Raw genomic sequence first — 23,708 nt, forward strand, 5'->3', positions numbered from 1 at the left:
TGAAAGATTCTCACCTGAAAACGTAAAAACTCGACCTGCCTACGTTTACATGCCCTTTGGACATGGACCTCACAATTGCATAGGTAAAGTTTACAATAATCACATTTTATTACATTGTTTATTCTTCAGTTTTACAATAAATAATTACAGTTGAAATATCATAACTAAAATGTAGTAAAAAAATGAATTTTGATTATATTAAAACTGGTTCATAACTGTTTTATAATAATCACAATAGAAAATGGAAAGAAAAATTAGTGAAAATTGTAATTATTGTGAAATTGGTTTTTAATATATGCTTTTTTTTTTGTAGGAAAAAGATTTGGTTTGTTGACCGCGAAAATATGCATCGCCCAAATCCTAAGGAATTTCCAGATTTTACCTACTGAAAGCACACCGGAACGTATCGAAATTGACAACAAAATGTTTCTGATCAAACCTAAGGATGTTTTCTTAAAATTTGTTAAATTGTAATTTTCGTGAAAGATTTCTTTCAATTATTTGTATAAAATAAAACAATCAGAATCAACTGAAATTTTATACTTATAAAAGATTTATTTTATACTTATAAAGTTTTTTTTCTTAATATTTATTTATTTAGTGAAATTTAATTCAACTTTACAGATTTTAAAGAAATTTTTCTTTGATTGCTTCTGAATTAATAGAATGATCTTTTATGATATAATTCATTGTTTTCGATTGATTTTATTGTAAACGATCCAATTTTCATTACTAATGATGATTTGTTTAAAAAACAGTATCGATTTCATTGCATTTGAGATGGATTTTGCAAAAATTGATTCGGTGTGTTAAGTGAATCGTCCATTTGCGTCATCAAAATCTTAACGTAATTCCATATTATACCTACTGAAAATACACTAAAATGTATCGAAATTCGATTTCTGATCAAACCTAAGGATGTTAACTTAAAGTCTGAAAAACTATAGTAGTCTGTGTATATTTATTACTATTAATTGGAAAGGAAATTGCGTTTTAAAATGTTTGCAATAAATTTTATTTCTTATTACTTTTATCAATTTCATTAAATGTGCATATCAAAATAAAAATATTTGTAATTAAGAAACTCTTGTTTACAATTATATATGTTCAAAGTTCTAATCTTTGCTTTTAATGGACTGTCATATTCTCATAACGATAACTAAATTATATATAAATTGAACTTTGGTATGCAAAAATATTCAGTAATATTTCAAACTCAATTCATTAAATGTCTTCTTAATAAAACACAATAAGTGAGAAGATGTTCTTCATTATATTTCTTGGATTCGTGCTAGTGTTACTATACTTATACATCACCCAAAATTTCGATTATTGGAAGAAAAGAGGAATCAGTTATTTGGAGCCAAGTTTCCCATTTGGAAACATCTTCCCTTTGATTACCTTCAAGAAATCTTATGCGGATTTAATGGCACAAATTTACAATTCCTCCAAAGAATCCATCGTCGGCTATTGGATGTTCAACATTCCGTTTTTGATGATCAGAAGCCCTGAACTGATCAAAAATATATTGGTCAAAGATTTTGATCACTTCAGCGAACGCCTTTCATCCTCCATTAAAATCGACCCGTTCTTCAACAATACTCTATTTACTTTGGAATTCCGCGACTGGAAGATTCTGCGGACGAGACTCTCACCATCGTTCACAACGTTGAAGATGAAGCACGTCATGCACATCTTCAATAAAGCTTCTAACGAAATGATCGAATATTTGGATCAAGTTTCTGGTGATGCCGTGGATTGCAAACAGATTTCCAGTCGATTAACGGCGAACGTTTTCGCTGGATGCGGTTTCGGTTATAATATAAATTGCTTCAAAGATGTTGATAACGATTTTTTCGTTTATTCGCAGAAACTTTTGGCACCGACTGTAGCGAATTTCGTTAGACTTGCTGGTTATTTCGTTGTTCCTGAAATTACGGCTTTCTTTAAAATCAATGTGTTCAAAAAGAGCGATATGGAATTTTACAGGCATCACTTTTTTAAAGTTTTAAAGGCGCGCGAAGAGTCTGATATAAAAAATAACGATTTCATTGATTGTTACGTACAATTGAAGAAGGAAGGAGATTTGGGCGATGGTTTTATTATAGGTATGTAATTTATGATCTATTTCTTTGAGATACCTTTAAATTAAAAAAATATGTAGATGACGATGGCCTAGCGGCTCAAGCCATACAATTCTTCATAGCTGGCTACGAAACTACAAGCTCTTTGATCTCATTCACTCTCTACGAATTAGCCTTGAATGAAGATATCCAGCAAAACTTAAGGCACGAAATCGTCGATGGTTTAGCTGCTGAAGAAGATGGTAAATTTAGTTACGAGAATGTCATGGATCTAAGCTACTTGAATAAAGTCATATCAGGTAATGTAATTACTTAATTTCTCCTAAAAACGTAATTTTCTAACTTCATTTTTAGAATCTTGAGGAAATATCCGATCACTTCCTCTCATAGACAGAAAGTGCGTAAAGGATTACCAAATCCCAGGAACCAAAATTATTATTGAAAAAGGCACCAATGCCAATTTTCCCCTCTCGGATTACATCATGATCCTGAATTCTTTCCAAATCCGGACATTTTCGATCCTGAAAGATTCTCACCTGAAAACGTAAAAACTCGTCCTTCCTGCGTTTACATGCCTTTTGGACATGGACCTCACAATTGCATAGGTAAATTTTACAATAATCATAATTGACTACATGTTATTTTCTAAATTTATCAATGAAAATTTAGTGAATATTGAAAAATAACAATATTAATTGACTCACATTAAGAACGTTTAAATTTGTTTGAAATTGAGCTAAAAATGTATTTGAAATTATCGTGAATTTGTTTTTTTTTTATTATTGTTTTGTTGTAGGACAAAGATTTGGATTGTTGACCGCAAAAATTTGCATCGCTCAAATCCTAACGAACTTCCAGATTTTACCCACCGAAAGCACACCGAAACGTATCGAAATTGACAGCAAATTGTTTCTGATCAAACCTAAGGATGTCTTCTTAAAATTTGTAAAATTGTAATTATCCTAGCAGGTTTCTTTCAAAATAAATATTTTTTGTACTGTTTTTGTATACTTTCTTCAGACAAAGTTAGTTTTATAACTTACAAATAAAAAATATTTGTTTAAAGAGAAATTAATTACACGTTTACTTATATTATTTGTTTAATATTTAATATAAAAGTTGTTCATATTATTTACCAATATATAACTATTTTTTTGGTAGAATTCCTAGAAGCATTTCGTAGATTATTCAAATATTTGTGGAAATAACGAAAAACACGAAATTATTAATTTAGCATCACTAGCATCAGGTTGTAATATGAAGTAATATGAACATTATTAAAACATTTTACTGTCTCACAAAAAAAATCAAATTTCTGTTTCATTTTGAACACTTTTGTACACATGTTTACACCTTACAATGAGTAAAAAAACGTATAATTCAAAATGTAATTTGTAATATAATCCTTATCAGCATAAAATTGATTCAATTGCGATTCTATCATCAAAATTAATAAAGTCTGAGCTATATGCGTAAGAGATGTCACATCACGCATACATCACCCAATACAGTTTCAAGAGTTACCAAAGATGTGCGAGGATTTGCATGGTTTTGGTGAAATGTGTAACAATTTTGGTCATTTTTCATTTATTGCTTTATGTATTTATTTATAATAATATTAATTGGGAAAGCAATTAATTAAAATTAATTAATAAATCTTGTTGTATTCAAAGAATTTTCTTTCTTACTACTTTTATTGATTTCATTGAATGTGCACATCAACAAAAATATATATTAGTAATAAAAACTCTTGTCTTCAATTGATTACATATCATTGCTTTTTAATGAGCAGTCATATTTGCATAACAATAATTATATATAAATTAAAATGTTTTATACAACAATATTCAGTAATATTTGAAACTCAATTCATTACAAGTCTTTGTAAGAAAAAAAATCAATAAGTGAGAAGATGTTCTTCATAATAATTCTTGGATTTGTGTTGGTGTTAATATACTTATACATCACCCAAAATTTCGATTATTGGAAGAAAAGAGGAATCACTTATTTGGAGCCAAGTTTCCCATTTGGAAACATCTTCCCTTTGATTATCTTCAAGAAATCTTACGCGGATTTAATGGCGCAAATCTACAATTCCTCCAAAGAATCCATCGTCGGCTTTTGGATCTTCAACATCCCGTTCTTGATGATCAGAAGCCCTGAACTGATTAAAAACATATTGGTCAAAGATTTTGATCACTTCAGCGATCGCTTTTCATCCTCCAAAAGACATGACTTCAGCAATACATTATTATCTTCGAATTTCCACTACTGGAAGATTCTGCGGACGAGACTCTCACCATTATTCACAACTTCGAAGTTGAAAAACGGCATGCACATCTTCAATAAAGCTTCTAACGAAATGATCGAATATTTGGATGAAGTTTCTGGAGATGCAGTGGATTGCAAGCAGATTTCCAGTCGATTAACGGCGAACGTTTTCGCTAGATGCAGTTTCGGTTATAATATAAATTGCTTCAAAGATGTTGATAACGATTTTTTCGTTTATTCGCAGAAAGTTTTGGCACCGACGGTAGAGAATTTCGTTAGACTTGCGGGTTTTTTCGTTGTACCTGAAATTGCGGCTTTCTTTAAAATCAATATGTTCAACAAGAGCGATTTGGACTTTTACAATCATCACTTTTTTAAGGTTTTGAAAGCACATGAGGAGTCAGGTCTGAAAAATAACGATTTAATTGATTGTTTCGTCCAATTGAAGAAGGAAGGAGATTTGGGCGATGGTTTTACTATAGGTATGTAATTTATGCTGTATTTTTTTTCAGTATATTTAAATTAAACAAAATTGTAGATGAAGATAGCCTTTCAGCTCAAGCCATACAATTCTACATAACTGGCTTTGAAACTCCAAGCTCTTTGATTGCATTCACTCTCTACGAATTAGCCATGAACGAAAATATCCAACAAAACTTAAGGCACGAAATTGTCGATGGTTTAGCTGCTGAAGAAGATGGTAACTTTAGTTACGAGAATATCACGGATCTAAGCTACTTGAACAAAGTCATATCAGGTAATTTAATTATTAAATTTCTCCAAAAAACCTAATTTTCTAACGTCATTTTTAGAATCAATGAGGAAACATCCGACTCGTTCTCTCATAGACAGAAAGTGCGTAAAGGATTACAAAATCCCAGGAACCAAAATTATTATTGAAAAAGGCACCAGATGCCAATTTTCGCCTCTTGGATTACATCATGATCCTGAATTCTTTCCAAATCCGGACATTTTCGATCCTGAAAGATTCTCACCTGAAAACGTAAAAACTCGTCCTGCCTACGTTTATATGCCTTTTGGACATGGACCTCATAATTGCATAGGTAAATTTTACAATAATCACATTTTATTACATCGTTTATTATATGTTTTTTTCTGTAGGACAAAGATTTGGTTTGTTGATCGCAAAAATTTGCATCGCCCATATCCTTACGAAATTCCGGATTTTACCCACTGAAACTACACCGAAACGTATCGAAATTGACAGCAAACTGTTTTTGATCAAACCTAAGGATGTTTTCTTAAAATTTGAAAAACTATAGTCATTGTGCAACGAAGACAGACGAGTCACTAATACTTCTTTATTTATAAAATAGTAATATTTATTGAAACAGAAAAGTAAAAAATAAACAAACTCAATACAATAATATAAATATCATAAAGAAAAAAAAGTCAAGTGCTTCAAATGGCTATTGACCATAGGTCTTTCTACCCAATTTACTTATAAAATTTGCAAAATATTATAATATTATTTTGATCTTTTGCGATCTTTTTGGTCCTTATCAGCATTAAACTGAACCAACCGCTATGTCAGGTCATCAAAGATAATCAAAGTTTTATCATGGTAAAAGGTCAGGGCTTTATGCGTAATGCGACCTCACTTCTCATCCAAGCTCCTATAATTTTCCAAATAGTACCTAAGATATGTGTGTATTTATTAATATTAATGGGTTAATTAGAAAGGAAATTAAATAAAATTAATTTAGTAAAGAACGAATGTAGTTTAATTGAATTTGAATGTGCATAACTGAAAATAATATATTCGTAATAAACAAACTCTTGTTTATAATAGATTACACATTTTTATAGTTCACTCGAATCATTGCTTTTTAATGCACTTGCCATATTCTCGCATAGATAATTAAATCGTATATAAATTGAAATTTTGTATGCAATACTGATCAGTTATATTTCAAACTCAATTCAATAAAAGTCTTCTTAAGAAAAAACAATAAGTGAAAAGATGTTCTTCATTATATTTCTTGGATTCGTGCTAGTGTTACTATACTTATACATCACCCAAAATTTCGATTATTGGAAGAAAAGAGGAATCCCTTATCTTGAGCCAAGTTTTCCATTTGGAAACATCTTCCCTTTGGTTAGCTTCAAGAAATCGTACGCAGATTTAATGGCGCAAATCTACAATTCCTCCAAAGAATCCATCGTCGGCTTTTGGATCTTCAACATTCCGTTTTTGATGATCAGAAGCCCTGAACTTATCAAAAACATATTGGTCAAAGATTTTGATCACTTCAACGAGCGCCTTTCATCCTCCATTAAAATCGACCCGTTCTTCAACAATACTATATTTTCTTTGGAATTTCACGACTGGAAGAATCTACGGACGAGACTCTCACCATCATTCACAACGTTGAAGTTGAAACACTTCATGCACATCTTCAATAAAGCTTCTAACGAAATGATCGAATATTTGTATGAAGTTTCTGGAGATGCAGTGGATTGCAAGCAGATTGCCAGTCGATTAACGGCGAACGTTTTCGCTGGATGCGGTTTCGGTTATAACATAAATTGCTTCAAAGATGTTGATAATGATTTTTTCGTTTATTCACAGAAACTTTTGGCACCGACTGTAACAAATTTGGTTAGACTTGTTGGTTTTTTCGTTGTACCTGAAATTGCGGCTTTCTTTAAAATCACTTTGTTCAAAAAGAGCGATATTGAATTTTACAGGCATCACTTTTTTAAGGTTCTGAAGGCGCGGGAAGAATCTGGTATGAAGAATAACGATTTCATTGATTGTTACGTCCAATTGAAGAAGGAAGGAGATTTGGGCGATGGTTTTATTATGGGTATGTAGTGTATGATCTATTTCTTTGAGATACCTTTAAATTAAAAAAATGTAGATGATGATAGCCTAGCGGCTCAAGCCATACAATTCTTCATAGCTGGCTACGAAACTACAAGCTCTTTGATCTCATTCACTCTCTACGAATTAGCCTTGAACGAAGATATCCAACAAAACTTAAGGCACGAAATCGTCGATGGTTTAGCTGTTGAAGAAGATGGTAAATTTAGTTACGAGAATATCATGGAACTAAGCTACTTGAATAAAGTCATATCAGGTAATATAATTACTTAATTTCTCCTAAAAACGTAATTTTCTAACTTCATTTTTAGAATCTATGAGGAAATATCCGTCACTTCCTCTCATAGACAGAAAGTGCGTAAAGGATTACCAAATCCCAGGAACCAAAATTATTATTGAAAAAGGCACAAAATGCCAATTTTCTCCTATCGGATTACATTATGATCCTGAATTCTTTCCAAATCCGGACATTTTCGATCCTGAAAGATTCTCACCTGAAAACGTAAAAACTCGTCCTTCCTGCGTTTACATGCCTTTTGGACATGGACCTCACAATTGCATAGGTAAATTTTACAATAATCATAATTGACTACATGTTATTTTCTAAATTTATCAATGAAAATTTAGTGAATATTGAAAAATAACAATAACAATATTAATTGACTCACATTAAGAACGTTTAAATTTGTTTGAAATTGAGCTAAAAATGTATTTGAAATTATCGTGAATTTGTTTTTTTTTTATTATTGTTTTGTTGTAGGACAAAGATTTGGTTTGTTGACCGCAAAAATTTGCATCGCTCAAATCCTAAAGAACTTCCAGATTTTACCCACCGAAAGCACACCGAAACGTATCGAAATTGACAGCAAATTGTTTCTGATCAAACCTAAGGATGTCTTCTTAAAATTTGTAAAATTGTAATTATCCTAATAGGTTATTTTCAAAATTCAAAATAAATATATTTTTTTACTTTTTTTGTATACTTTCTTCGGACAAAGCAAGTTTTATAGCTTACAAATTAAAAATATATTTGTTTAAAAAGAAATGTACAAATTGCAAGTAATAAATCTGCGGATGCAAATGTTTACACATTTCTTTAATTAACGCTTTTTATCAAATTTGGGCAAACGTTTTAGGATTAGTAAAAAAAAGTATAATTCAAAATGTAATTACTAATTTAGTCCTTATCAGCATAAAACCGATTATATTATCAAAATTTAAGAAATTTCTTATTACTTTTATTAATTTCATTGAATGTGCACATAGACAATATATGTTAGTAATAAAAATTCTTGTCATCAATTGATTAGATATCATTGCTTTTTAATGAGCAGTCATATTTGCATAACGATAATTATATATAAATTGAAATGTTTTATACAACAATGTTCAGTAATATTTGAAACTCAATTCAATAAAAGTCTTCGTAAGAAAAATAAAATAAGTGAGGAGATGTTCTTCATAATAATTCTTGGATTCGTGTTAGTGTTAATATACTTATACATCACCCAAAATTTCGATTATTGGAAGAAAAGAGGAATCAGTTATTTGGAGCCATGTTTCCCATTTGGAAACATCTTTCCATTGGTCATCTTCAAAAAATCTTACACGGATTTAATGGCTCAATTCTACAATTCCTCCAATGAACCCGTCGTCGGCTATTGGATCTTCAACATCCCATTTTTGATGATCAGAAGCCCTGAATTGATCAAAAATATATTTGTCAGAGATTTTCATCACTTCAACGAACGCGTTTCATCCGTTATCAATATAGACCCCTTCATCAAAAAAACTCTATTTTCTTTGAATTACCACGACTGGAAGATTCTGCGATCAAAACTCTCACCTTCATTCACAACTTCGAAGTTGAAGAACGTCATGCACATCTTCAATCAATCTTCTAACGAAATGATCGAATATTTGGATGAAGTTTCCGGAGAATCTGTGGATTGCAAACTGATTTCCAGTCAATTAACGGCGAACGTTTTCGCAGGAAGCGTTTTTGGTTATAAAATAAATTGCTTCAAAGATGTTGATAACGAGTTTTTCGTTTATTCGCAGCAACTTTTGGCACCGACGTTAGCAAATTTCGTTAGACTTGCTGGCTTTTTCGTTATGCCTGAAATTGCGACTTTCCTTAAAATCAATTTGTTCAGGAAGGGCGATTTGGACTTTTACAGACATCATTTTTGGAAGGCTGTGAATGCACGTGAAGAGTCTGGTTTGAAGAATAACGATTTAATTGATTGTTACGTCCAATTGAAGAATGAAGGAGATTTAGGCGATGGTTTTACTTTTGGTATGTAATTTATTATCTATTTTCTTTGCGATATTTTTTAAATAAAAAAATTGTAGATGAAGACAGCCTCTCGGCTCAAGCCATACAATTCTTCTTATCTGGTTACGAAACTACAAGCTCTTTGATTTCATTCGCTCTCTACGAATTAGCCATGAATGAAGATATCCAAGAAAACTTACGGCACGAAATCGTCGATGGTTTAGCTGCTGAAGAAGATGGTAAATTTAGTTACGAGAATATCATGGAACTAAGCTACTTGAATAAAGTCATATCAGGTAATTTAATTACTTAATTTCTTCTAAAAACGTAATTTTTGAACTTCTTTTTCTAGAATCTTTGAGGAAATATCCGACACTTCCTCTCATAGACAGACAATGCGTAAAGGATTATCAAATACCAGGAACCAAAATTATTATTGAAGAAGGCACCAGATGCCAATTTTCCCCTCTCGGATTACATTATGATCCTGAATTCTTTCCAAATCCGGACATTTTCGATCCTGAAAGATTTTCAACTGAAAACGTAAAAACTCGTCCTTCCTACGTTTACATGCCTTTTGGACATGGGCCTCATAATTGCATAGGTAAAGTTTACAATGATCACATTTTATTTCATTTTTTCTTCAATTTCACAACGAAAATTTAGTGAATATTCAATTATCTTAGCAAAAAAATTGATAATGTAAAATGTTGTAAAAAAAAATAATTTTAATTTTATCAAAATTGGCTCATAATTGCTTTACATTAGAAAATTGAAAGAAAATGTAGTGAAACTGTAATTATTGTGAAATTGGTTTTTATTAATTTTTTGTTTTTTTTTATAGGAAAACTATTTGGTTTGTTGATCGCAAAAAATAGCATCGTCCAAATCCTAACGAATTTCCAGATTTTACCCACTGAATGCACACCGAAACGTATTGAAATTGACAACAAAATGTTTCTGTTTAAACCTAAGGATGTTTTCTTAAAATTTGTAAAATTGTAATTATCCTAGAAGGTTTCTTTCAAAATCAATATTTTTTTTGATGTTTTTGTATCTGGTGAAAATATGAAGTAATGGGAACACAATAAAAAGTTTTTACTGTCTCAAATAAAATAATACAAATTTCTGTTTCATTTACGACTCTTTTATAAAATTCAAGTAATAAAAGTGCAGATGCACATCTTTACACCTTTCTTTAATTAACGCCTTTCTTCGAATTTGGGAAAACGTTTTACGATGAGTAAAAAAAAGTATAATTCAAAATGTAACTTATAATCTAGTTTTTATCAGCATAATACTGATTCAAGAGCGATTCTATCATCAAAATTAAGTAAAGTCTTAGCCAATCTTAACCAATTAACCAAGCTCCAATAATTTTTCACGAGTTACCAGAGATGTGCGATAATTTCCATGGTTTTAGTGAAATGTGTGGCAATCCTGGTCATTTTTCTTTAATTGCTTGTATGTATTTATTAATATTAATTGGAAAGGAAATGAAATAAAATTAGTTAAATAATGAATAAATCTTGTTGTTATTACTAATACTAATTTCATTAAATATTCATATTAACGAAAATATAAATTAGTAATAAACAAACTCTTGTCTACAAGTGATTAGATATCATTGCCCCTTAATACGCAGCTATTGCATAGCGATAAATAAGCTATATATAAATTAAAAGAATTGTTGCAACAATGTTCAGTAATAATTCAAAGTCAATTCAATAAAAGTCTTCTTAAATACAACAAAAAAACAATAAGTGAAAAGATGTTCTTCATTATATTTCTTGGATTCGTGCTAGTATTACTATACTTATACATCACCCAAAATTTCGATTATTGGAAGAAAAGAGGAATCAGTTATTTGGAGCCAAGTTTCCCATTTGGAAACATCTTCCCTTTGGTTACCTTCAAGAAATCTTACGCGGATTTAATGGCACAAATCTACAATTCCTCCAAAGAATCCATCGTCGGCTATTGGATCTTCAACATACCGTTCTTGCTGATTAGAAGCCCTGAACTGATCAAAAATATATTCGTCAGAGATTTTGACCACTTCAGCGATCGCGTTTCATCCTCCATCAAAATCGACCCCTTCGTCGAGAAAGCTCTATTCTGTTTGGATTTCCACGACTGGAAGATTCTGCGTTCAAAACTCTCACCTTCATTCACAACTTCGAAGTTGAAGAATGTCATGCACATCTTCAATCAATCTTCTAACGAAATGGTCGAATATTTGGATGAAGTTTCTGGAGATGCTGTGGATTGCAAGCTGATTTCCAGTCGTTTAACGGCGAACGTTTTCGCCGGATGGATTTTCGGCTATAAAATAAATTGCTTCAAAGATGTTGATAATGAGTTTTTCGTTTATTCGCATAAACTTTTGGAACCCACTGTAGCGAATTTCATTAGATTTGTTGGTGTTTTCGTCATGCCTGAAATTGCGACTTTCTTTAAAGTCAATATGTTCAAGAAGAGAGATTTGGACTTTTACAGGCGTCACTTTTGGAAGTCGGTGAATTTGCGCGAAGAATCTGGTGTGAATAATAACGATTTAATTGATTGTTATGTCCAATTGAATAAGGAAGGAGATTTGGGAGATGGATTTACTTTAGGTACGTAATTTATGATCTATTTCTTTGCGATATCTTTAAATTACAAAATTTGTAGATGAAGATAGCCTTTCGGGTCTAGCCATACAATTCTTCTTAGCTGGCTACGAAACTACAAGCTCTTTGATTTCATTCACCCTCTACGAATTAGCCATGAACGAAGATATCCAACAAAAATTAAGGCATGAAATCTTCGATAGCTTAGCTGTTGAAGAAGATGGTAACTTTAGTTACGAGAATATCATAGATCTCAGTTACTTGAATAAAGTCATATCAGGTAATTTTATTCACTAATTTCTTCTAAAAACGTAATTTTTTAACTTCTTTTTATAGAATCTTTGAGGAAATATCCGACACTTCCACTCATAGAAAGAAAGTGCGTGAAGGATTACCAAATCCCAGGAACCAAAATTATTATTGAAAAAGGCACAAAATGCCAATTTTCTCCTATCGGATTACATCATGATCCTGAATTCTTTCCAAATCCAGACATTTTCGATCCTGAAAGATTCTCACCTGAAAACGTAAAAACTCGTCCTCCCTACGTTTACATGCCTTTTGGTCATGGACCTCATAATTGCATAGGTAAATTTTAAATTAATCACATTTTCTTTTTAATTTCACACTTGAAATTTCATAATGAAAATGTTTTTTTCTTGTTGTAGGAAAAAAATTCGGTTTGTTGACTGCCAAAATTTGCATCGCCCAAATCCTAACGAATTTCCAGATTTTACCCACTGAAAGTACACCGAAACGTATCGAAATTGACAGCATAATGTTTCTGATCAAACCGAAGGATGTTTTCTTAAAATTTGTAAAATTGTAATTTTCCTAGAAGAAATATCATTGATTTTCTTTACAAATTTTTTTATTGTTAATTTAAAATTTAAATTACGCATTTTTGTAATATTTTGTATACTCTCTTCAGACTCGAAGCAATAAAAGTACAGGTGTGCATCTTTGCACCTTTCACTCATTAAACATCGTTTGAATAAAGAAAAGAAATTTTTATAATTTACAAATAAAAATTGGTAAAGAGAAATGAACAAAATTCCACTTTCTTACATATTTTTTTTATTATATTGGAGCTAATTATATTTACTAATATTAATTACAAATTTGCTTATTGTATTTTGTAAATTACACAAGTATTTGTAAAAGTAGACAAACACACGAAATTCTTAATATACTTGGCAAGTATCAAGTAGTAATATGAAATAATGTGAACACAATTAAAAGGTTTTACTCTTTCAAAAACACAATTAAAAGAAATTTAAATTTCTTTTTCATTTTGTACACTTTCGTAAAGCTCAAGTAATAAAAGTGCAGATGTGCAGATCATTACACCTTTCGCTCATTAATGCCTTTTGTCGAATTTGGGCAAACGTTTTACGACGACCAAAATGGGTTAGATTCAAGTGAGAGCAAACAAATTTTACTTTTACTCGAAACGCATCTGGTCCATCATTGTTTACTTAACAACATAATTTTCATACAGTGTTATTTCACAATTTGCACAGTAGATAAAATGGAAAACTAATTAAAAAAAATGTCTTTACGTTTTATTTAATTAATTAATAATCACGTATGTTAATTATATTATTAAATATGCTAATTAAAGAGAAACTCTGGTCTTTCAAATGAGCCTACTATAATATTTGTGACAATTAACAAATGCTTGTAATAATCTGTCAAAATTTAGCAAAAAAAAATGAAGCTTGAAAAAATGGTGTCTATACGTTTTAGTTAATTACTCAATAACCACGTAAGCTAATTAGATTGTTAAATATCTAAATTAAAGAAGAAACCCTGGTCTTTTAAATGAGAAAATTACCATATTTGTAGCACGCCAATTTCTTGTAGTTATCTGTTAAAATTTAGCAAAAAAAATTTAAGCCTAAAAAAAATGGTGTCTTTACGATTTATTAAATTACTCGATAACTATGTAGGCTAATTAAATTATTAAATATGTAGATTAAAAAAGAAACTCTTTCTTTAAAATAAGCTTATTACCATATTTGTGACATTTATCAATTTCTTGTAATGATCTATAACAAAATTTCAATAAAATTTAAACTTGGAAAAAAAAAACAATGTCTCAATATTTTATTAAATTACTCAATGACCACATAAGCTAGATTATAAAAAAAAATATTAAATAAGAAACTCTAGCCTTTCAAATAAGCCTACATTTGCTTACCATTAATTTGTAATATGCTGTCAAATTCAAAAATGAAGTATCATAACATTTTATTTAATTCCTCGATAACTACAGAAGCTAATTAAATGATTAAGATGTAAATTAAAGAAGAAACTTTAGACTTTCAAATGAGCCTACTGCTATAGTTGTAGTATTTACCCTTATTTTGTTAGAAGCTGTTAAAATTTGAAAATGCAATAATTTTTTTTCAGTCTAATCTCGTTACAATTGTATACAATATATTTGTTGGATAAAGGAGATTTCGAGAACGCGTTGACGATTTTTCTGCAATAGAAAACCTGTTCGCATGGTGTCGATAGTAAAAGTCGAAACCGAAACCTCATTTCCTATTGACCATCTCTCGCGACTCTCGCGATTCCTTTGATGGGTCTTTCTTTTTCTTCAAACAAGAATTTCTCGTACAAACGCACCATTTTCGGCGCAATAGAAATTACTTTTAGTATCTTCACATTGTCATTAAAACACATAAACAATGTTTGTTTTTCATAGATTTTCATTGATCAATTTTCTTTATCATTTCTACTAATATGAATTTAGTTATTTCTTTACGTATTTGTATTTAAAATTCAACAAAAAACTTATATAAAATTAACAAAGAACTTACAGAATTGGAATGATTTTGACAACAGTATCAACTCAATACTAAAAAAATATGATTAAGCAGAAGAAGCAAAAGTTTCATCAAGTTTCAAGATTTGAACTGAACTCGTGAGATTGTAATAATAATACAGTAATTTAAGAAAATCGTGACTGTAAACCATCAATTTCGTTCTCCAATTCAGAAGTATTCCAAAGAAAGAAAACTTTATCTGATCGTCAAATAATAGTGAACTAAAATGTACAGAAGAGTTGAAAGATAAACATTCCAATCAAAATATTTAATAATTATAAAACAATGCAAGTCATGTTACAATATTAAATCTATTTTCAAAACCTATTTTTTTTAATACAAATTGTTGAATATTTGATAAATCGCTTTGTGGAAATGAAGAGTTTTATTTGAAGTGAAAAATGAAACCAAAAATTTTGAAACGAGAGATTGTGATGGTCGCAAAAGAAGTAGTTCAAAGTAGTTGTTTTTGGATGAAATTTATTTGTGTTTCGAAGATTAACGATCGAAATCGTTATAGATTCTGTATGGAAAAAATTCCTTCGCCTTTCCCTTTTCAACTAATTTATGCTTTCTCGTTCTTTGCCTTGGGTACCAATTAGAGATTAAAAAGAATGCCAGTTCCAAAAACGGAGTCAAATAAAATCAATATAATCCTTAAATTTCGTATATTGGAAAATTTGCAAAATATTTTCTAATTATTTATCAAAAATATTAATTAAATTATCTTTTTCAATAATAAAAATAAATATTACCAAAATTACGTATCTTTTGATATAATTCCTGTAATATAAAGTTAATTAACGATTGAGATATTGCGATTTTTCGATGTGTTTCAACAACTTCATTTTAACAGCTTATAATAGACGAACTACGAAATCCATAATTCTCTCAATAGGCTTATTGAAAAGATCATAGTTTTTACTTTAATATATAGGTTCAATGATCTGACAAAGTATTGTAGTTATTGAGTAATTAAATAAACAGTGAAGATATTTTTTCCAAAAACAATTATCATCTTTCAATCATTAATCAACATTACATATTTATCAAAGTAGACGTATTCAGCAATAGAAGACTTTTTTTCTGTATTCATAAAATATTTAAAAAGTTAAACAGTTTTCGAAATAATGTAAGAAAAAACCGAAAAATACATTTTAAATATGAATATAATAATAAAAATTTGACAAAATCATCAATAATTTATCAAAAAAAATTATTATAAAATAATTGTTTACTTTAAGTATTTTCATATTATTTAAAGGATTATAGTTTTGTCTTTAATATTCATATTAGATGATTTAATTACCATTTGTGGTTGTTGAGTAATTTAATAAAACGTGAAGACAGCGCATTTTCAAATTTGATTGCTTATTACATGATTAAAATGAATATAACAGATTTAACGATAAATTCATTCGAAAGGCTATAGATTTGATTTTAATTTGCACGTTCAATCATTTAATTATCGTGAGTGATTATTGAGTAATTAAATAATTTAAAATAATTTAAAATTTAACAGTAAGTTTAATGGAAATACCATAGTTTTATCTGTGAGTTTACATGATTTGTGTTTATAGTAATTTATTGATAATGATAATTTAATAAAACGCAAATTCATCGCATTTTCAAATTTGAAAGCTTATTACATAGTAACTGTTAATATCACATATCTGACAGTAGATTAATCAAAAATACTACAAAACAATCTTTAATTTGCATGTTGAATCATCTAATTATCATTAGTGGTTGTTGAGTAATTAAATAAAACGTGAAGACACTTTTTCTTCAAGTTCATATTGAAATCCTCAATTTTGACAGATTATAAGAAAGGAACGTTGCAATCCACAAATTTAACAGTAAGTTTAACGGAAATATCATAGTTTTATCTATCAGTTTACATGATTTGTGTTTATTGTAATCTAATGATAATGGTAATGTAATAAAACGCAAATTCATCGTATTTTCAAATTTGAAAGCTTATTACACGGTAACTGTTAATATTACATATCTGACAGTTGATTAATCAAAAAGACTACAAAAAAAATCTTTAATTCGCATATTGAATCATCTAATTATCATTAGTGGTTGTTGAGTAATTAAATAAAACGTGAAGACACTTTTTACTCATGTTCATATTGAATTGCTCAACTTTGACAGCTTATAACAAACGAACGTCGCCAACCACGAAATTGTCAGTAGGCTTATTGGAAAGGCCCTAGTTTTATCTGTAAGTTTACAGAATTAGTGTTTATTATATTCTAATGATAATCTGTTTTTTTTTTCTTGTTTTACTTAATTAAGTGTTAGTGATTTTTAGTTTACAGCTAACTTACTTTCTCCTACAAAAGTAATTATTCATCAATCGCTGCTTTTCCTGCAGCGTCAACCACAAAGCTAATATTACTTATTTACAATTCATTACAATCTCAAATACATGAAATGATAGCTTAACCACAAAAGAAACTTAAATTAAATTGATTTTTCATATTTAATTAACATAAGTCCAATTAAGATATCATAATCATACAAGAAAATGTTTGCAAATTGAGAAATTATTATATTTTTTATTTATGAGATTAGAAATAAAACTCATTAAGGAAATGAGTTTAATCAAAGTGGAAAGCGTTTATTTTTTTTGTTTCGTTTGTTCACTTTATGCATTGAGGATGAATTTTGAAGAGTCGAAATTTGAGGGCCCAACCTTAAAAAAAAAAGATTGGTTACCACCCGGGGCGTCCAGAGATGAATGAAAAGTTCGTATCGAACGAGAAGAGATTTGCCGGAGGCGACCGATGGACCACTTCGAGGAGACGCGCAAAATAAGAAAGAAAAAAAATATTTCAAAAAATTCAAGAGCATCAGAATTGTATTAATATTGGATCAAGTTGGGTGTTGATACAATTATGATTTCGATTAATTTGTTAATTGTTATTTTGTTTAATTTGTGCAAAGATCTGTTTGATCATTGTTTTTGCCGGGTTTCTTTCACGTTTTCTCTGTCTCTGTCTGTATCTCTGGTACTGGGATGATGAAAAGTGTGTCAGTGTGTCGTCGTCCGGCTCGGCGTTGGAGTTGGTGTGTTTGTGGTCGTCGTTCGTTCGTGATCATCTGAAGAGGTTTACTCTTAGTTTAGTTTGTCTTTCGGTGCGTTAAGATGCGGGAGTGCGGAGAGCGCATCCGGCGTGAGCGCGCCCTCAGCCCGAGGCTCGTCCTTCGAAGGGTTCTGGTGCTATCGGAGGGACGGCAATACCGGGAGGCGGCAGCGGTTCTTTCGAAGCTCGGAGGTGCCGGGATTGCAGCCGTCGCCAGTGAACTTCCCTTGGATCTACTCGTTGATGGACTACCACATTCTGCACAGCTTCTGGAAACCCTACTTACAAAGTATGTAGTCCTACATCCTACACATGTCAAGTATTGTCATTTCACATACTTGACACCAAACGTCATAATTGTATCCATAGTTACAATCATTACTTGATACTTTCGAAGTAACATTTACAAGAGACGTGTAGTTTATCATAAATGTCGTGCAACGTCCATCAATTACTATTTGACACATGTCAAGTATTGTCATTTCAAATATTTAACAAGAAACGTCATAATTGTAACCAGTCATAGATACAATCATTACTTGATACTTTCGAAGTAACATTAACGTATTTTTGCGAGTGACGTTTAGTTCATCAAAAATGTATATTATTATGCATCAATTACTATTTGACACATGTCAAGTATTGTCATTTCAAATATTTGACAAGAAACGTCATAATTGTAACCAATCATAGATAAAATCATTACGTATCTTTACGAGAGACGCCTCTATCAATTACTATTTGACACATGTCAAGTATTGTCATTTTAAATATTTGACAAGAAAAGTCATAATTGTATCCAATCATAGATAAAATCAGTACGTATCTTTACGAGAGACGCGTAGTTCATCATATATATCCTACAGTCTCCATCAATTACTATTTGACATATGTCAAGTATTGTCATTTCAAATATTTCACAAGAAACGTCATAATTGTAACCATAGATACAATCGTTACTTGACGATTTACGTATCTTTACCAGAGACGTGTAGTTTATCATAAATCTCATCCATCCTCCATCAATTAGCATTTGACACATGTCACGTATTGTCATTTACGTACTTTTACGAAAGACGTAAAAAAGTATACTGTTATCCATCTTCGATAAATACAATTATTACTTTTCAAGTCACATTTGAAACAGGTTGTTTGAAGTTTCTTCTCAACCAGTACTGAGTACTTTCCAAGTAACATTTCAACTATTTTCATAAGTGTAGACCATCATGCATAAACAATAAATAATAATCATTACTTGACACTTGCCAAGTAAAATTTGAAGTAGATTCAAAAGTAATCTGTAATGTCTTGAAATATTCTCATATTACTCAAGAAGCAAGCATGTCCATTTAAATTGTTAATACACTAATTAAAATTAGCTTTAATTTCAATGTCCTGTTAGATTTGTGACAGCTGTCAAAATTTGAGAAAACTTTTGTTAATGCTTCAAAAAATGTAAAATTATAATTAGTCATATTTCTGGATAGCTTCGTTTTAAATATGCTGTCAGATTTGTGACAGTTACCGTTTTGGCGTAAATAAGCTGTCAAAATTTGAAAAAAAAATTGTTAATGCCTGAAAAATGTAGTTTGTAATAATAATGAAATAGTGACAAAGAATAAACAAAGAAAAATACCATTGATTTATTAGTAAAGTGTTGATATTAAATTGCGTGATATAATTATAGAGCAAATCAATGAAGAAAAAAACTGGTAAAGATTTAGTGCGATCCTTAATTATATCGTAAATAAGTTTCGACCGCAACGCAAATTAATTGGATCCAATTAAATCTTGTCCAATTAGATCGCTCGTTTTATAACGAATCTTCTAAAACATTTTCAAAGATTGAACACTAATTGACTTACAGCTTAATCAGACTAATTTACTTCAAGTTTCATGTGAATTTAATTCAGTTTTCATGAGTCAAAAGTTACACATGTTTGTTTCATTAATTATTCAGAAAAAGTTATTTTTTTAATGATAAGCAATAATTTGTATATTTTAAGGATTTTTTTGTATAAATTAAAAAATAATTAAGTTAGAATGCATCAATAATATTCATGTCACAACTTAATTTACTCTGTCCTAACCTATGATTTTTTCTTTTTTAATGTCAAAGTTATAATTTATCAACAATATGGCTGTCATAACCTATTCCAATAGATATAAAACTTATATAATCTAACTTAATGTTGCCATAACCTAATATGACACATCAATAATGTGCATGTCTTAACTTAACCTAATCTGACCTAACCTAAGAATATTTGTTTTTTTTCTAATGTCAAAGTTATAACTTGTCAACAATATGTCTGTCATAACGTAACCTAATCTAATAGATATAATACTTATATAATCTAACTTAATGTTACCATAACCTAACCTAATATTACATAACCTGATCTAACCTAAAAAATAAACTAATCTTACATTAGCCAAGAAAATATATCCAAAAAATACATTAAGATTATGTACAAAAACAAAAATGAATTAAACGTAACCTAACCTAATTCTGTTATTTTTCTTAATGAAAATCATGAATTAACTTAGTTTTCAATTAATGTGACGTTTGATTTAAGCATATTTCTCTCATATTTTGTAGTGAAAATGAATACTCAAATGTATAAGCGTGTAATTTCATTGGATTGCTGACAATAAAGATGTTTTGCAGTGAATTGGCTGAATGAAAACGAGAATATATGAAGTTAAACGAAGATAAATGAACCAATCGTAAAATGCTTTACGACCAGCGCCCATTCATAAACTACGGTGAATACATCCGAACGCAAACGGCATTTGAAAGTGTAATGCAGCGATTTACAAACAAACGAGAGTCACGAGAATTGTTCCTCAATTGTTGTTGTTTTTTCTCCTTTCCGAGAGAAAATTGGAGCAAGTATCGACGTTTCGTCAAAACGTGAAATCACAAAAGAAAAAATAAACTAACACACATTGTTTGTTTGTTTTTTCCTCTTTAATTTGGAAAATGGGAAAATAAATAGTGTGTAAACTTGTTCGGAAGCTCCATAATTGTGGGAATCTTCGCACCATAATTCTTCCATTCCCACAGAAGAGTGGTGGTTGTTAGTGGTAGGATTCAAAGAAGTGCGTAAATGCTCGTAACTGTAACTAAAAACAATGGTGTTGAAATGTAAGAGGATAACAAAACAAAAAATGGTTTATAATTGATTTCAGATTGGTGTCTTCCGGTCACCAGAGGACTAACTTGAATGCGGAACCGGTGATCTGGCAGCTCGTCAAACTGTTCGCGTGTCACGAGGATCCCACGCTGAAGACGAAAGTCGGAAGATTGGCAAGGGCTTTGGTCGAGTATCAACCGGATTTCCATGCACTTCTTTTACAGAGACGGAAAGCTTTAGAGCAGGCAGTTCAAGGTAACTTCTTCATTCTTTCATCAGTTGATAAAACGTAATACAAATACATTTTATGATTCATCAATAATTGTTATTTATTTCACTTTCGACTTCTTCGAAATTACGTAGAAATTCATACATTTATTTTACATTGAAACTTTTTTTGAAGAAACTTTCTTATGACTTAAATTACATAAAAAATATTTTTGTGGTTAATAATATCTCCACATAATTTCACTTTCAATTTCCTCAATATTTAGTACAAATTTTCCATTATTTTGTTTGAACTTTTACATTTCAATTATTACAAAATTCCTTTAGGATTTTTTCAATTTCTTTGAATTTTCCATGTATTTCATATCAATTTAATATTTCAATTGATACAACATTCCATATTGATTTAATTCCATTGAAATAATATCATTATGTTTAAAATTTCATTAAAATATATAATTTTTCAAAATTTCAATATTTTTGTAAAAATTTCCTTTGAATTTGAAGCAACTTTAATACTTCAATTAATGCAACGTTTCTTATGAAATCACCATTTTTTTTAAATAATAACATAACTTTTAAAATTTGGAATTTTAGTAGAAATATTTCAATATTTCAATTTATGCAACATTTCTAATGGACTAAATTTCAATAAAATAATATCATTGTATTTAAAATTTCTATAAAAAATTGTTTTTTAAATTTCTTTGAATTTGAGTAAAAAAATCAATTACATTTGTATTATAGATTGATACACCTTTAAAACTTCTATTAATGCAGCGTTTCTTACGTAATTACTTATGAATTGAATTCCAATAAAATAATATCATTATGTTTAAATTTTCTATAAAATAAATAATTTTTCAAAATTTCAAAATTTTTGTAGAAATTTCCTATGAATTTGAATCAACTTTAATACTTCAATTAATGCAACGTTTCTTATAAAATCACATATGAATACCATTTTTTTTTAATAATATCATTACTTTTAAAATTTAAACTTGGAATTTTAATAGAAATTTTCAATTATTACAAAATTTCTTAAAAATTTTCATATATTTTTTTAAATTTTCTATGTATTTTTCTTTAATATTTCAATTCATGGACTAAATTCCATTAAAATAATATCATTATGTTTATAATTTCTAAAAAAAAAATTTTTCAACTTCTTTGATTTCCAGTAAAAAAAATCAATTAAATTTCTATTATAGATTGATACACCTTTAATACTTGTATTAATGCAACGTTTCTTATGTAATTACTTAAGAATTCAATTCCATTAAAATAATACCATTATGTTTAATTTTTTTTATACAAAAATAATTTTTCATCTTTTTTGAATTTTAGTAAAAAAAAAATTATGAATTTTGATACAACTTTAAAAATGTTTCAATTAAAGCAAAATTTCTTATGAATTTAAGTACATAAAACATGTTTCTTTATAGTTAATATCTCTATAAATTAAATTTTTCAATTTTTATAATATCCAAATTTTTAATACAATTTATTACATTCTTTTCCAATTTTTCATTATTACAATAAAACAGACCAATTCTTTAATATTTGAATTACATAAAATGTAATAATTATTACAAATTGACTACTTGGAAGTTTAGTTAAAATTTAATAAAAAATGTTTATTTCTCAGTAAGAAAATGTTACTTTTTAAATTAAGAAATGTTTCAAAAGATTCAAATTAATACCAATTAAACAAAAAAAGAAGAACAAATATTTTTATTAGAACTATTTCATCTGAACGTAAATATTTTTGAAAATAAATAAATTTTGTTATTATTTTATTACTATATTAATAAATATTTATGGTTTGTATAATTCAAATCTACTTAATAAGAATAATAATTAAAAAAAAATCAATAAATTCGTCATATTTTAGAAAGTTTTAACTAGTAAAGTACAACTAGAATACAATAATATTGACCTAAACGAAAGGTTATTCACATCATAGACAAATATTAAAATAAATTCATAATTATTATTCAATCAAAATAATTTTCAATTATAATATTAATGTATTTTTTTTATATTAATATTAATATATTAATTATTGAATAAAGATATTCTAAATATTCGTAAATTTGTTAATATTTTACAAGAAGAAATTCTAATTTGATACCATTTTATAAATAACAAAACTTGATATTATTGATTCAAGTTTGTCAACCTAGAAAGCTGAAGTTCTCAAGGGATTTCTCTTAAAAAACCGATTTGATTTGGAGCCTGTCAGAATGCGAAACATTTCACTTTCTCAACAATTTCTTCTATACGTCAGCGAACACGAGCGATTTCCTAAACCAATT

At 29.2% G+C, this 23,708-nt stretch overlaps 6 protein-coding genes across 6 annotated transcripts in view; all 6 read left to right on the forward strand.

Annotated features, from left to right (window-relative positions):
• The window catches only part of LOC108564742 (cytochrome P450 6k1-like), a 4,416-nt gene extending 1,348 nt beyond the window's left edge, over positions 1-3,068 (forward strand). The window contains exons 4-5 of the mRNA XM_017923854.1: positions 5-83; positions 2,881-3,068. Of these exons, the coding sequence (XP_017779343.1) occupies positions 5-83; positions 2,881-3,041 (240 nt within the window). The 3' untranslated portion in view covers positions 3,042-3,068. The remainder of the gene's footprint in view (positions 1-4; positions 84-2,880) is intronic.
• A 928-nt stretch (positions 3,069-3,996) lies between these two features.
• LOC108564743 (cytochrome P450 6k1-like) lies at positions 3,997-5,638 on the forward strand. Its single transcript, XM_017923855.1, has 4 exons — positions 3,997-4,837; positions 4,894-5,112; positions 5,168-5,419; positions 5,478-5,638. Exons 1-4 carry the CDS (start codon positions 3,997-3,999, stop codon positions 5,636-5,638), a joined length of 1,473 nt encoding a protein of 490 aa, XP_017779344.1.
• A 654-nt stretch (positions 5,639-6,292) lies between these two features.
• LOC108564745 (cytochrome P450 6k1-like) lies at positions 6,293-8,126 on the forward strand. The gene is made up of 4 exons (XM_017923857.1): positions 6,293-7,186; positions 7,241-7,459; positions 7,515-7,766; positions 7,964-8,126. The coding sequence occupies exons 1-4, from the start codon at positions 6,340-6,342 to the stop codon at positions 8,122-8,124; spliced, it is 1,479 nt and encodes a 492-aa protein (XP_017779346.1). The 5' UTR covers positions 6,293-6,339; the 3' UTR covers positions 8,125-8,126.
• A 487-nt stretch (positions 8,127-8,613) lies between these two features.
• Positions 8,614-10,509, forward strand: LOC108564748 (cytochrome P450 6k1-like). Its single transcript, XM_017923859.1, has 4 exons — positions 8,614-9,502; positions 9,559-9,777; positions 9,834-10,085; positions 10,326-10,509. The coding sequence occupies exons 1-4, from the start codon at positions 8,656-8,658 to the stop codon at positions 10,484-10,486; spliced, it is 1,479 nt and encodes a 492-aa protein (XP_017779348.1). The 5' UTR covers positions 8,614-8,655; the 3' UTR covers positions 10,487-10,509.
• Positions 10,510-11,222: 713 nt separating this feature from the next.
• LOC108564749 (cytochrome P450 6k1-like) lies at positions 11,223-12,938 on the forward strand. The gene is made up of 4 exons (XM_017923860.1): positions 11,223-12,099; positions 12,155-12,373; positions 12,430-12,681; positions 12,762-12,938. The coding sequence occupies exons 1-4, from the start codon at positions 11,253-11,255 to the stop codon at positions 12,920-12,922; spliced, it is 1,479 nt and encodes a 492-aa protein (XP_017779349.1). The 5' UTR covers positions 11,223-11,252; the 3' UTR covers positions 12,923-12,938.
• Positions 12,939-18,058: 5,120 nt separating this feature from the next.
• Positions 18,059-23,708, forward strand: part of LOC108564744 — a 19,978-nt gene continuing 14,328 nt past the window's right edge. Inside the window, exons 1-2 of the mRNA XM_017923856.1 lie at positions 18,059-18,311; positions 21,218-21,417. Coding sequence (XP_017779345.1) covers positions 18,085-18,311; positions 21,218-21,417 — 427 coding nt within the window. The 5' untranslated portion in view covers positions 18,059-18,084. The remainder of the gene's footprint in view (positions 18,312-21,217; positions 21,418-23,708) is intronic.

Source organism: Nicrophorus vespilloides, unplaced genomic scaffold (assembly GCF_001412225.1).
Source record: "Nicrophorus vespilloides isolate i.1.1-1 unplaced genomic scaffold, Nicve_v1.0, whole genome shotgun sequence".
NCBI lineage: Eukaryota > Metazoa > Arthropoda > Insecta > Coleoptera > Silphidae > Nicrophorus > Nicrophorus vespilloides.

Excerpts from the sequence above, each read along its gene's own strand:
- LOC108564743 (XM_017923855.1), top strand. The coding sequence starts at position 3,997 with ATGTTCTTCATAATAATTCTTGGATTTGTGTTGGTGTTAATATACTTA. Across the intron at positions 4,838-4,893 it reads GGGCGATGGTTTTACTATAG|ATGAAGATAGCCTTTCAGCT; the intron begins GTATGTAATTTA and ends ACAAAATTGTAG. Across the intron at positions 5,420-5,477 it reads TGGACCTCATAATTGCATAG|GACAAAGATTTGGTTTGTTG; the intron begins GTAAATTTTACA and ends TTTTTTCTGTAG.
- LOC108564745 (XM_017923857.1), top strand. The coding sequence starts at position 6,340 with ATGTTCTTCATTATATTTCTTGGATTCGTGCTAGTGTTACTATACTTA. Across the intron at positions 7,187-7,240 it reads GGGCGATGGTTTTATTATGG|ATGATGATAGCCTAGCGGCT; the intron begins GTATGTAGTGTA and ends AAAAAAATGTAG. Across the intron at positions 7,767-7,963 it reads TGGACCTCACAATTGCATAG|GACAAAGATTTGGTTTGTTG; the intron begins GTAAATTTTACA and ends GTTTTGTTGTAG.
- LOC108564748 (XM_017923859.1), top strand. The coding sequence starts at position 8,656 with ATGTTCTTCATAATAATTCTTGGATTCGTGTTAGTGTTAATATACTTA. Across the intron at positions 9,503-9,558 it reads AGGCGATGGTTTTACTTTTG|ATGAAGACAGCCTCTCGGCT; the intron begins GTATGTAATTTA and ends AAAAAATTGTAG. Across the intron at positions 9,778-9,833 it reads CTTGAATAAAGTCATATCAG|AATCTTTGAGGAAATATCCG; the intron begins GTAATTTAATTA and ends TTCTTTTTCTAG.
- LOC108564749 (XM_017923860.1), top strand. The coding sequence starts at position 11,253 with ATGTTCTTCATTATATTTCTTGGATTCGTGCTAGTATTACTATACTTA. Across the intron at positions 12,374-12,429 it reads CTTGAATAAAGTCATATCAG|AATCTTTGAGGAAATATCCG; the intron begins GTAATTTTATTC and ends TTCTTTTTATAG. Across the intron at positions 12,682-12,761 it reads TGGACCTCATAATTGCATAG|GAAAAAAATTCGGTTTGTTG; the intron begins GTAAATTTTAAA and ends TTCTTGTTGTAG.